The sequence below is a fragment of the Arvicola amphibius genome, chromosome 8, assembly GCF_903992535.2.
Source record: "Arvicola amphibius chromosome 8, mArvAmp1.2, whole genome shotgun sequence".
Classification (NCBI taxonomy): Eukaryota; Metazoa; Chordata; class Mammalia; order Rodentia; family Cricetidae; genus Arvicola; species Arvicola amphibius.
The window spans coordinates 108,954,353-108,968,458 of NC_052054.1; the positions used below are offsets into that span (position 1 = coordinate 108,954,353).

Consider the following 14,106-nt stretch of genomic DNA (forward strand, 5'->3'; position numbering starts at 1 on the left):
TCCACCACTCTAAAGGTTAGTAAGACTCTGGGTGGGGGGTGACGATGCACACTTTTAATCCCAGCACTTGGGAGGCAGAGGTAGCTCTCTGTGAGTTCCAAGGACAGTCAGGACCATGTAGAGACCCTGTCAGAAAAGAAGAAAGAAAACAAAAACAAACAAAATAGACTCCACAGAGCAAATGGTACTTAGTTTATCAAAGTATAAAAAAATTCATGTTAAATGGTTTAAACACTTTGAGAAATACAGGAAGTAACTTAAATTTCAAAATAAAGAGAATCTAGCCACACCTAAATAAGAAAGCACAATTTAATCCAACAGTACCTTCTCCCAAGAATAAGAGCTGTAACTAGCTTACCTGTTCTGTCTTGTAGATTCCATTACATGAGCTGAGAGAAGGAAACTACTCAGTGAGCACCTGATATATGAAAGGGTGTTAAAAACTCCACACCACAATATCACCACTATTTAGTTAAAATAGTTAATAATGTTAAAAAGTTTAAGATTTCAACTGGAATTTTACTCTTTCCCAAACAACCCCTTGAAGTTCAGATGGGGCAAGGTCTCACTACAGTTAAATATACCAGAAACACACATTAAAGTGCCATGTTCTCAAAATGTTATCTGGGGCCCTGAGAAGAGCTTCCCCAGGTCTCGCTGCTCTTCCTCTAGTTCTAAGATGGTGTACGCCTTTCTCACCACCTGGATGTCACATGCACAGTACAACTTCCAGTACTTTGCTGCCGTGAGACGGAGTCTGAATATAAACGGCATGAGGATCTCGTGTTCTACTAAGCCTGACACTGAAAAGGTGGCAAAAGAAACAGTGTTTTCATTTTGGAAAAGTTATTTTACACCAAGTATCTAGGTTTACAAGCAACAGGACTATTACAACTGTATTTAAAAGTTACGTTTTAGAAATTCCTCTGTACTGATTTACAATATAACTCTTGAAAAATTCAAGTTTCATAAACAAAAGCTCTTTGGGGGATCTTAAGAGTTATAAAAACTATAAACATAAAACATGTTTCAGAAATGCTCCCAACTTTGCGACTGGCAAGAACGACTACTAACAAAGCACCTCCCAGATAAGGGGTGTCCTATTTATGAAACAAATTATTTTATGGAAGAAAATGACAACCTGTCCTCTATTTTTAAAAGAATCAAAATAAAACATTCCCTGTGTCATAAACGTTTTTAAACTTAACACAGTTTTTGCCACCCTAAAAGACAAATTCATTTCTGATCAAAGACAGAACAGGAAGCGTGTTTCAAGCAGAAGGATGAAGATCCTTGGCCCCATCACTCTGAGCACTGTCCCTTACATGCTCAAGACAGTAACTAAACTAGAAGCAAAACAAAGTTAAGTGTAAAAGATTTTTAAGAGAAAGATCATGAGAGCCCACTTTAACACTGGAGCCATTCTGAATCTAAGTTTTTATATTTTGTTTATGAGCACTCACTAAAAGTCAGTAATACAGGTTCCCCCATTTAATTACAAATCTCAAGATCTACTAGAAAAAAAATAGTCTTTAAAACTATTTTTAATAACAACTGTTTAATTTACTTAATAGATGGGAAGCCTGATGGGCTGTCTGGGTAACGGCCTACAATTATATAGTCTAACTTTTGTACATATGAACTGATTTGAATCTAATACAATCTCAAACAGTTAAAGACATTCAAATTCTCCTTCCATGAAAATAGATGAAGACCCCAAAATGTACAAAGAACTCAAGACTATGCCCAAAGTGTAGCTGAGCCTGAGCAGTGGTAACCGGAGTCTCAGGGGCAGGGTGCCCAGAAAGGGCTGAGACTCGGGCATGTCATTTGTCATCTACATATAAATCACACCTTCTGGTAAGGAGAGCAGCAGACTGCAGCCCAAGTAAACCCCAGACTTAAGCATGACAGCAACAGCCAGCACTGCAAATGCATCCAATATGAATAAAATGTCTGAGCAGACTGATGCTTACATCACCTAAAACTTTGCTACAGGCATTACATACTGTGTGTGCAATTTTAGCTTTTTGGATGGCACAGTCATTACCAGATGTACTAATATCGCTGTCCTCTGGACTGGGCTGGCTGTCCCTACAGCCTTTGGCAGTGCATGCTCTCCAGCATTGCTCTGGACTCCTTCCTTCATCAACACAAATATGCTATGGGCCAGTACATCAAATTATTAAACTCTCACATTCAAAGAAACATGTATGTTCTACATACAGAATCATGACGTAGGGGTGTTTTCAAAGCAGTTTTTTAATGATTTCAGTTCTCTTAGTTGTGTTTCATTTTGATGAGAGGGCCAGATTATCTTGGGATGAACGAGGCATTACTACATATAAATAATTAAACAGTTCATTTGAATATTAACAAAAAGATAAACTAAACTTAGTATTGCTACCTTTTTACACAAAGTATTTCATCACTTTAAGGTAACATTGGGTTCCTGTTGCTTTACCCCCAAACAAACAAATGTTCTACAGATAGTTATCAGTCTGTCTAGAGAACGGGAGGAGGGAGAGGAGCTCAGGTGCTATCATGTCACAGTCGATGCATGTCTGCTCCCAATACATTCAACGACAATTCAAATGGAGAACAGAAAAAAATAGTTAAAATAGGCCTTTTGCAGTCTGAGAATTCAAGATCTTTAAAAAATATTTGTAAATACACATACATGCAAATTCTCCATATTTACAAATTTCACAAAATTAAGAAGTTGCAGAGAAATCAGAAGAGCATGGTGAATCTGACAAGCTACATTTAAATGCTTTTCTACTGTCACAGTCCTGAATATAGCAGTCCTAGTAGTTTTAATAAATTTTCTAAATGGCCTTTTAAAAAAAGTTAGTCACTAGAAGTCTTTAAGAATTCAAGATGTTCTCAACTCACTACTCATTATTTAAGGCCACTTTGGTAAAGGCATTGCAGCAAGAACACAAAAACAATAGCATATTTTCTAATATTTATTTTGTTCACCTGCAAACTGTAGCAAAACATGATCAGCTTTATTCTGCAGACAGGTGTCCTCCACATCTTTAAAGAATTTAGCCGTGTATAAATAGAAGAGCTCTTCAGAAGGAAAAATTCAAGAATGAATAAAACCTTCCAATTTTGACTTTGAATTTTCCAGAAGCGATGCTTCAAATGATTTTAGTCATTCATTCCAAGATATATGACAGCACCTTAAAAGTGGCTGATCTATTTCCTCAGTAACATTTCTCACATAACGATGTGTTAAAGTTACAAATACTGATATGCACACATAGCTAATTCCTAAGAAAAGTATGTACAGTACTGCAGCATAATGACTGTGGGATCTGCAATAACTTAATATTAGCCAATTTTTAACATACATGATGCCGCTACCTTTTCCTGCCAATTCACAAGTGAAAAGTTGTTGCTGAGCCCTCTGTTTTGCACGTATCACCTGGTGTTCAATACACAATGCAGGCTTTTCAAAGACTTCTCTCGTGTTTAAAGCTAAGATCAGTGAAACAAGACAACAGGGCAAGAGGCGGAGAGATGTAATATGATCACATAGAAGTCCGTTCCAGTACAGTGTCTACATAAGGCTATAAGAAAGGATTGGTTGAAGAGCTTCCTGTTGGAAACTGTCCTGTTGGTGCACCAGTCTATTGGAAAAAACACACGGACAAAATAAACAAATGATGTTTGTAGGAGATGAAAGCATTAAATTGTACTTAAATTTATAACTTCATTCAAACTTTTATTAAGAACTTTTTATTGACATCACTTATTCATCATTGTTGCTGTCAACAAAGTATAAAATCACCTATCACTTGTTACAGATACCCCATCCTTTCATATGGGCTCACTTCACATATGCAGGGCTTCAACAGTGCCTAAAAGGGACCTGGCGCCTAAAAGGAGCACTTCTAAGTTCAAATTTAAAAAACATCTTGTTCTTAAGACTCCTTTCCCTTAAATCCAATGGATTCTCTGAGTGTAATTCTCACTAGAGTGCATGCATTTCACATTATAAAATAGCTAATCTGCTGTCCATAACTTCTTACAGACATTCCAAGGGCCATACATAATCTATAACGCCATATTAACTAACAGAACATTAAGTTGTATGCAGGAATAGTCACATTCTGTTTTCTCTAGCTTAAAAATAAAATATAACTTATTTTTTGAAGTGTTTTAAAGCTGAAATTCACTCACCATAAAAGGATTACTAGACACTCCAGCAGCTGCAACTTGACCAAAAGGGGTTACCACAGGTTTTGTCTGTCCGAATGTTGCGAAACCTGCACCTTATTTAAAAAACAAACAAACAAACAAACAAACAAAAAACACAAAATCCATCAGTTTATTATAAGCTACACTGCCACCAAGAGACAGTCCTAGTTTTATATAAATTCTTCCCAAATGGCAAACTGAAATGCAAAATTAGGTCTCATGCCTTTTTGGACACCAAAGACAAGCATTCTATGGCATGTATCAAGAGCCTCAGAGCTCTGAAAACAATCTAACTCAGCCCAGAGTAGGTCACTGACCTTCAAGGAGTTAGCTGATTGATGAGTGTGTGACTATTTGAGAGTGGTCATGTGCACAAGTCAATGGACTCTACACAACACCACAGTGTATCTTATGAAACAAGTTATCATTTATGACTATTCCATGCACTGTATTTCCTAACTACTATACAATGTCTGAGATCCAAGGACATTCATGAAATGTATTCAAACTTCAGCAAGTAAGAAACTAGGTAAGAAGAAAGGCTGAGTGATCTCCTAGCCTGTTACAAAAAGGGCACCACTGTCACCGTCTTAAGAGTGTTCATCTACAGCATGTACCTACACCAAAAAGGCACAGCAGCAACCACTCTTCACAAAAATGTAATCTCCATTCCAATCAAGAAATACATGAGAACACAAAATGGACTTATAAGCCAAAGATTCCAAGAAGAGCTTTACAGTCACTGATGTTTCCTAACATACAGTCAAGGAAATTTATAAAACCACAATAAAAACTTCACACGTATGGCCTGAACTCCTAAAGGCTCTCTTCTGTAGTTAACACTCAGTGCTTAAGACTACGGCAATTGTAAGACAGTCTCGAGCACTTAACATCACACTATGTAAAGGGCACTGTCTACATCCTGTAGACAGACAGCCAAACGTTCAAGCTTACCATTGGGCTGTTGAGAGAAAGCTGGCTGCTGAGGGAAAGCTGCTTGGGCTGGGAAGGTGGGCTGCTGGAAACTGCCACTAAAGCTGGTGGGGAGACTGTACTGGGCAGGAGTGCCAAATCCTGCTGGCATACTCATGGAAGCGGTGCCAAAGGTAGCCGCTGGCAAAAGAAAAGAAGGGCAGGTCAGAGACACACACAGCAGTTAACAGCGTGGAACATGCAACACTTACCTTGAAAACACTAAGACACACATTGAGGGCATCTGAAAGCCCCAAATCCTGACACAGTAAGTATAGAATAACACTGTCTACTGCAACTGTAACATAACCTATGAATTTCTGTTCTGAAATGCAGTGATCAGGAAGAAACTACAAACATTATCATTTGAAATCCACTCCCCACCCCCCCAAAAAAACTTCCCTAAGCAATTACCTAAAGCCAAACAATAGCCTGCCTTCAGAAGTCAGCCACACTGTGATGTGTATAGGAGTATACATCCTGGGTTTGAGGCTGTTCTCCTATGTCTAATTTAAAAACCCAAACTTTAATTACTAAGGTTCATGATTCTGTAGAAAAAAATTAAGATCTCTTCAAAGAAGTTCATTAAAAATAGACAATTTGTAGGACAACTAGGGAAAAAGGCAGGGCATTCAAAACTAGTTTTATAACTACAGCCAAAGACAAAGAAAGAAATTCTATTTAAAACATTAATGTTATTATAGGAAGTTCCTACTAATTATATATGTGTGCCTATATACAGTCTTATATATGTACACATACACGTACATATAAACATATACTTCTACATTCCCATTTCAAAATCTGGAAGTGATTGGAGGATATCTGGGATTACTGAGCTGCAGAAGTTGGTGTAAACGTATGAAGATTGGAAAAGAAGTGCAAAGGGCATTTTTAGAAGAGATGGACGGCTATCAGGCACATGGTCCCGTGGCTTGCTGTGCTGGTGGGGAGAGCATGAGCTGGAATCCATGTGGAAATCACCCATGTGTATGTGGCGTGCCTACATCATGCCTTATTTACATAAGCAAGCACATTTATGAACAAATTCTCATTTTAAAGATGTACAGCAGCATGACACTATGTGAATAACTGGCAGAAAATACATAAAACAGCATCTTCCCATGTATGCTCGTTACAGGGAAGGACTTAGTGAAATACGTGACAGCAATGTGCTTTAACTGTACACTACTGCTTAAGGATACAATGAAATACTGTAAAAGCCTATTAATTTATTGAATTTCCTGATTTCAAAGGTGACTGATTCAAGGTGGAAAAATTAAATACTAAAAGTACTCCACAAGATATTCTTCCCAAAAAAACAAACACATGAAAAGTTTGTTACTCACAGCAATCCTAATGTTTGACAATGTGAATCTGCTCAATGAACCTAATTAGACTATAGACGGTTTCTTTTCTTTTCTTTAATTTCTTTACTACTTTGGCAGGGAGGGAGGAAAAGAAAAGAAAGGGAGAAGAACAGGCTATTGGGAAGCAAGTGAAGGGAAGAAAGCCTGAGCACACTGCGGGGAGACAGGCGGCTTCACTGCAGACAGAGCGCACTGGCGCGACTGACGGTCACTGCTGACAGCACTCAACGCAAAGCTTGGACAGTCAGGCAAAACCAACTCCAGGAGAAAAAGCAGGAAAATGATTTGGTACATCAAAAGGTATCACTTAAATAAAGTACTAAGAATTCAAACGTAATTAAAATAATCAAAATAGCTATTAACATTCTAGTGTGACCATGGAGGTAAGCAATAATGCTTTTCAGTATTAAAATATAAATCATCACATAGGATTTTCATGTTACTTTTAATACAACATGACCTTGATGCCACACATCCATGCCCACTCCATATTAAAACATGGAAATAACTTAATTTCACATGCAAGGATCCAAAACACTAGCAGAAGCTTCCACAAGCAGCTAGACAAATTGCCACAGAAATCTAGTTGTGGCCACCTACCAAAATGAGCGTGAGGGAACACTTGAGAATGCATTGCTCCAGAAAGGCCTTACGGGAAGCCATAAAGAGACCAAGGTCAATTCAGTTATGTACAGTTACTGTTAAAGTAAAAGTTAACTGGTTTCATTAAAGAGCTCTAGAGATAGACACAGTGTTGCCCACTGGGTGTCACAGGAATATATAACAGAAACTCACCCACAAAAAGAGACCTCTCATTCAATTATATTCATAATATTGTAATATGTCATTTTTAACAGTTTAGAACAATAAATACCAAGTGAAGAAAAACTGATGAAATATATTCTTAAAAATAATCCTTCACAGCTGAGTACAGCAGTCTATACTTTTAATTCCTGCATGGGGAGGGGGAATTATTTCTGAATTTGAGGCCAGCCTTATCCTATATAATGAATTCCAGACCTACCAGGCCTGCACAGTGAGACTGTCTCAAAACAAAAGTAATTTTAGCTCTGTTTTATCATGTGAAGATATAACTATAACCTTAAAAATGGTACAGTGAGAGCCAGGCATGAGGGCATACACTTGAAATCCTGACAACAGTTTAGAGGTGGAAGCCGAAAAATGAGTAGCTCAAAGGACAGCCTCAGATACAAAGTAAGTTCAGGGCCAGCCTAGGCTACATGAAACCTTATTTCAACACACACACACACACACACACACACACACACACACACACACACACAGCCTCATGAGACACATCCAAAAACCTTTTCTTTACCAACTGAAAAACCAAGTCTTGGACAGAATAACACGAGAATGTTTTCTTTACAAATCAAGATATTATCTAGAAGTACCTAAAAATAACTTATATGAGTTAAGAATTATGAGAAGAAAAATCATTAAACATACAAAATGAGAAAGTGAGTCTAGCACCTTTGGTCTACTTAAAGCATCATGATTGACTGATTGGTGAAACGCATGCTGTGTACAACTCACCTGGTATGCAGGAGGGCAGAACTACATGTATATGTGTGAGTAACACAAGAGAGACTCCGCTTACTCTACTCTAAAGCTCTGTTCTGGCGTTGTTTAATAATATGGATTAGGGTTATTTCTAAAATATATTTCTACGTATTCTAGACTGGTACACTTTTAGAGTACCCAAATCTGAGACTCTGAGGCACAGGGTGACAGAAGAGAACAATTCTTGAGTTTTGCTTCTGCCACTTTATTCCCCTATTATGTTTGAACTAATATAAATGTCGGTATACTCGTCTGCAAAGGGGAAGATGGAAGGATAGACAATAGGACCCATGTGCTTCAAAAGGCTGCTATCAGAGTAAAGCATAGGAGTGAATTAATACATGGAAAGCAAGAAAATTTTTTTCTTGCCAACTTAAACAGATGTTATTATGGGGCTTCAGGTATGGTACAACTGGTAAAGCTCCTACAAGCATGAAGTCCCAAGTTCAATCCCAGAATCAATGAAAAAAATCCATGTGGATATTATCAGATATTACAGGCCTGTAATCCCAGGCCAGGAGAGCAGAACACAAGAATCCCTATGGCTTATAAGTTAGAGAGTTAGCCCAATCGGTGAACTCCAGGCCATTGGGAGACTCTGTCTCCAAGGACATACATGGCATTCTTCCAGTGTTGTCCTCTCACATTTTGAACATACCTGTGTGAGTATGGATGCACGTATACACGTGTACACGTGCGCGCGCACATGCGCGCACATACACTCACACACACACACACACCTTTAAAGTCAAAAAAAGGCTGAAAAGAAAAGCGTTCTGTGATAAAAAGTTTGGACAACGCATTTAACTCTCAGAACTCTAAAGGCTTCAACTAGTCTTGCCTCAGTAATGCTTGCTAAACTCTGCTTTCTCTGCATTTCTCCTATGCACTTATTACTAAGGCATAGAACTCTTTTCCACTGAATACTGTTTTTAAAACTTCTCAAGACCAGCAATACAGTTCAGCAGATAAGTGTTCACTGCATAAGCCTGACGCCTGAGTTTAATCCCTATGCCCTACAATGACAGAACTGATCCCCAAAGCTGTTGTCTGACCTCCAGACAAGTGCTATAGGACAGTAACAGTGCCCCACCCCCACCTCTACTCCAATTTCTCTCTAAAAATACTATTTTAAACTTCTCAGTCTAAGGTGACAGTTAGCCAGTTTTAACCACCACCACACTTTAGTCTGAAACAGAATTGGCAGTGTAGGTTGGTACTTAATCTTCAAGAGCACAGAACTGTCACACACTATTCTTCCAAAGCTATCTCAGAAGAGTATTTCACAGGGTTATCACAGTTGAGGAAAGAAAGAGCCCTTGAGGAGTCCAAGTGATGCAAAGGCCTGGGAATTCCTAAGGATGGTGTAGCTCCAGAGCACTGCAGATACTGACTCAACTGAGTAATGACCTAAGGAGGACAGGCCATGTGATATATTCGAAACACCTCATAATGCAAACATTACTTTGAAATATCCAGAAATGGTGGTGCATGCTTTTAATCCCAGAATTCAGAAGGCAAAGGCAGGCAGAGTTCTTTGAGTTCAAGGCCAGTCTGGTCTACACACCAAGTTCTAGGATAGTCAGGGATCCATAGTAAAAAAAAAAAAAAAAAAAAAAAAAAAGCAAGAAAACAAAACAATAAGACAAAAATTATTCTGAAATAAAAATTTGTAGATAGTATTTTCTTTCTGATAAACTTCAAAATTAAATAAATATTGCTTATATTCTTTGTAGATTTTACATATAATCTTACCATTTAAAATACTTTCATATTCAAAGGCAGTAGGGGGCTCCCCTAACTCTGAAGTGTATACACACACACACACACACACACACACACACACACACACACACACACGATGATTTACAGCATCTAACTTCCAACAGCCTGGCTGTCCAGGAAGCACTGCTCACACTGCAGAGCTGCGCACAGCATTTAACTGGAGCTAAATTAGTACATCTCACACAAGATGCAATCGGCATCTCCTCTTTGGCATCTTTATAAGCTACACAATGTACTGTGGCAACTTTAACACAGCACACATTAGGACAGTTGGTTCTCCTTCTACCATGTGAGCTCCAGGTCATGAGAGATACCTTTACACATCTAGCCACTGCACCAGCCCCTTGAACAAACCATTTTTTAAAAAATTAAATCTGATAAGAATTTCAAGTACTTAAATTATGACTAAGGAGTTTGTGTAAAAGAAAATTTCTTGTATCAAAATTTCTAATTTTTGCTTCTCTGTATAGATAGGTTCTCCCTGTGGTGGTCCAGACTGGCCTCTAACTCCTGATCTTCCTCTGCCCCTCACTGCTGGGCTACAGACAAATACCACCATATTAGTTCGACTTTGATAATTCTTAGTCTTGAGAACGATAAAGATATTTATCATAATTATTTATTGTTAATGATTAGATAAGTTATAATGATATACTCTTAAAACTTCAAATCAACATTTGCTGTAATTAATTGGTGTTAAAGCTCTGGTTCCAATCTTGCTCTGAAACACACAGAAACAAAGTTCTGGATAGAGTAAATGACAGCTAGTCACACTTACTGGCGTGCCTTGCCAGGCCATGGCAGTAAGACAGCACGGGAAGAAATGCAAGAATGATGTAACTGGCTTGGGTGTGAAACAAGTGTAGAAAAAAGGTGAGAGGATAAACAAAGTAGTGAAGGATAAAGTGTTCAAGTCGTGAACTCTAAAATGAAGAGTGGTGTAGTTTAATTGGAAGAGTGCATGCCTAGGATGCAGGAGGATGCTAACGATCTTGTAGAACACAAAAAGCAAAGAAACATAAAATACGAACCCTGAAAAGAGGCAAGAGATATTAGAGTTAAACAACAAAATTAACTCATCTGATATAATCTCCTAGTGTTTTTATAAAATGTTTTATTAATACTGAACGATTGATAGCCATTCTGGCACCATACAAGCTGGACTACTACTATTATCAATCAAGTTCTTCTGCCCCATTTGACCTTCCTTATCTGAAAAACCAAAATTTGGACCAGAAGGGTTGAAACGTTAACTTCTCAGGTCCCCTGGGACTGTTAAATTCCTAAATTTTATAAACTTTCAGTAGCATTTGTCTTTGTTTTTTTATACCAGGTCCTTCTTTCTTCCTTCCTTCCTTCCTTCCTTCCTTCCTTCCTTTCTTTCTTTTTTATCTTTCATTTTTTTGAGACAAGGTTTCTCTGTATAACTCTGGCTGACCTGGAACTAGCTCTGTAGACCATGCTGGCCTTGGACTCCCGAGTGCTGGGATTAAAGGTGTGTGCCACAATCACCCATTAAACAATCTCTCTGCATGTGACTCAGGCTGGCCTCACACTCACTATTCTCCTGCCTCAGCCTTCTAAGTACTGGGATGAAAGATACATGCCACCAACTCAGCTGCCTGCCATCTTGTGTTTCTGAACACACGCACCTACGCCTTTCTTGCACTGTGCTTCAGTAGAAAGAGGCCTTTTGTTTAGGTATGCTTTATAATAACCAAATAAATAATAAACTCCTTTCCCCCATGGTTATGGTTCCTTGATCTGTCTTTTTTCTTACCTGTTGCTCCTCTGGCATTGGTCTGAAATGGGTTTGTAGACGATGCCGCAGAAGGACCAGTAGCAGCAACAAATGGATTCGTAGAAGGCGTAGCTTTTAAAAAAGTATAAAATATGCTATAAAATCCTAATACTTCATACTCAACATTTTAAAACTTTCTTCCCTATATTTTTCAAGACAGAAATGTGAACATTTTGAGAATAAAATGCTGTTCTCTTACTATCTTCCCAGCATCCCTAAGAACATTCTCTATGAAAAGCACATACCCCCAAATGGAGCAGGCCCACTTGAAGCAGGTTGTGTCTGAGCAGAAGCACCCACAGGCACGGTTCCAAAAACACTGCTGAAAAGAAGATCAAGAGTCAGCATTTAATAAGGACATAAGGTCATCTACCTACAAGGTGGACATAAGATGTGGAAACATAAAATCAACCATTCCAGACATCGCTGTCGTTTTCATTTGTAACTCAAGATGAGTTTACACTGTGAAATCTACTGAAACTCCAGTAACAAAAATGTTTACATATGCCGTCTCTGTCAATCAGTAGTATATAGAAAGAATAATTTAAAAAAATATGCATCTAAGATTGGATTCAATTATATGACAGCCTAAGTATTTTTATAACTGCAATTTCAAAGCAAAAAGAATGTTTCTTGTATACTTCTACTAATCCAAGCATATTTTACCATCTGTTTGAAGTATAGAATGAACATGTATTTTATACATACTTAACAACAAGTAATAGCATTTAATTTTCTTTGCTATGACACCAAAACTGGCAGTTTCCTAAAGGCTAGCCTGAAATGGGAAACTTGAAACCCATCAATGGACTTTTTCTACCCCACAAAGTCAAAGTTCACTGCATCTTCACTTTCAAGTTTATGGTAGAATGCACAAATTCCCCAAAATTCTAACATTTAATTTCAACAAATTTTGTTTCCTTTATGAGATAAGGTTTCATATAACACAGGCCAGCCAGGAATCTGTTATGCAGGATGACCTTGAACTTCTGATCTTTCTGCCTCTATAACCAGGTACTGGCAATAAAGGTATGCACCTTTGTGCCCATTCATGGTGCTAGGAATCAATTCCAGAGCTACCTGCATGCTGTGCAAGCAATATCCTTGAGCACTAACCCCAGCAAAAGGGGCAGTCTTTACAGTGATCACACTGTATAAAAATATCTGACAAATATTCAAATCCAAACCACCATAAAATGAGTAGCTGGTTTATCCCAAAACTTAAAAACAGTAAATTTCTTTCAAGACAACCATATGTTTTACTATGTATCCAAACTACTTGATAACATACAGAAAATGCATGTAATAGAAAACTAGTAAGCTGAAAATGCTATAATTTTATCAAGTATAGTAGTTAGAAAAACTAATCAACACTATTCATAAGACAAAGAGAGAAATGGTGTCACATGTTAGTTGAGAGGATGAGGAAGAATTGTGAGTACAACACTAGCCCAGGCAACAGAAAAAAACACATTTTTTTTAAAAATCCGAAATAAAATAGTGCTATGTGTAGAAACACAATGTCTACTCTGGTGTGATCTGATGATACTAACTTAGAATTTCTGCAGCAAGGCTTTCCTGCCTCACTGTATTTTGTGTACCATCAATATAAATGTTAATCACTGAAAAATCAACTTAGCATCTCAGAATTATGAAAAAGAGGTCTGAACTCTGAGATACCGTAAAGAGTCTTACGTAACTCAAACACTTAACAGATCACATTTGTAAACCACTAATAAATCACAATACAATGTCAACAAACCATTTATCACATGTATTTTATCTGTTTCCAGGCCTTATGGCTACCTTATTGCTATTATTAAAAATATAACAGACAATATTAGTGAAACAAATTAAAATAATGACAAATTTTATTATTTGGATTCAATTTGTCCCACCTTAAATAGTTAGAATTTCCCTCTAGGAAAGATGTCAAAGGGAAATAAACTAAATAGTAATAGTAATAAAGCAGATATATCTACAGATATGGAACAAAATAACTAGGATGCTGTACACTCTCAATAAATTTTAACAGTTGTTAAAAATCTAACGCTCTTCCAGGTTTGGAAGGACCATGAACTCAAAACCAACCTGGACTTCACAAGACCTTATTTAACACAAGGGAGATATTTTAAACATGTAGTCTTCCTGCTCTTTGTAACTCCTTTCCACAAGGTCTAAACGACAATAACGAGCTGGAGAACCGACAGTAGCAGTGGGGTTTGGTGCAAACATACTAAAAACTAAGCCCTGACATACACAACTTGACTGCTGAGTACAACCCATATGTAATTGTCCACTTAAAAATTTGTGTTCTTTCAAGTACATTTAGCATCCAGGAGTGAAAAGAATTTAAAATTTTCTAAGACTTGATAAAAGAATATG

At 37.7% G+C, this 14,106-nt stretch overlaps 1 protein-coding gene across 6 annotated transcripts in view; it reads right to left on the bottom strand.

Moving 5' to 3' along the window:
- Positions 1 to 1,539: 1,539 nt before the first annotated feature.
- Agfg1 (ArfGAP with FG repeats 1) overlaps positions 1,540 to 14,106 on the bottom strand; it is a 50,197-nt gene continuing 37,630 nt past the window's right edge. For 2 of the 6 annotated variants that reach the window (XM_038339291.2, XM_038339288.2), the window contains 5 exons: positions 11,967 to 12,043; positions 11,701 to 11,793; positions 5,164 to 5,322; positions 4,192 to 4,277; positions 1,540 to 3,638 (listed from right to left, as the gene is read on the bottom strand). In XM_038339291.2, coding sequence (XP_038195219.1) covers positions 3,579 to 3,638; positions 4,192 to 4,277; positions 5,164 to 5,322; positions 11,701 to 11,793; positions 11,967 to 12,043 — 475 coding nt within the window. In that variant the 3' untranslated portion in view covers positions 1,540 to 3,578. Of the gene's footprint in view, positions 3,639 to 4,191; positions 4,284 to 5,163; positions 5,323 to 11,700; positions 11,794 to 11,966; positions 12,044 to 14,106 lie in introns of all 6 variants that reach the window. The other 4 variants (XM_038339290.2, XM_038339286.2, XM_038339289.2 and 1 more) reach the window with 2 other exon arrangements.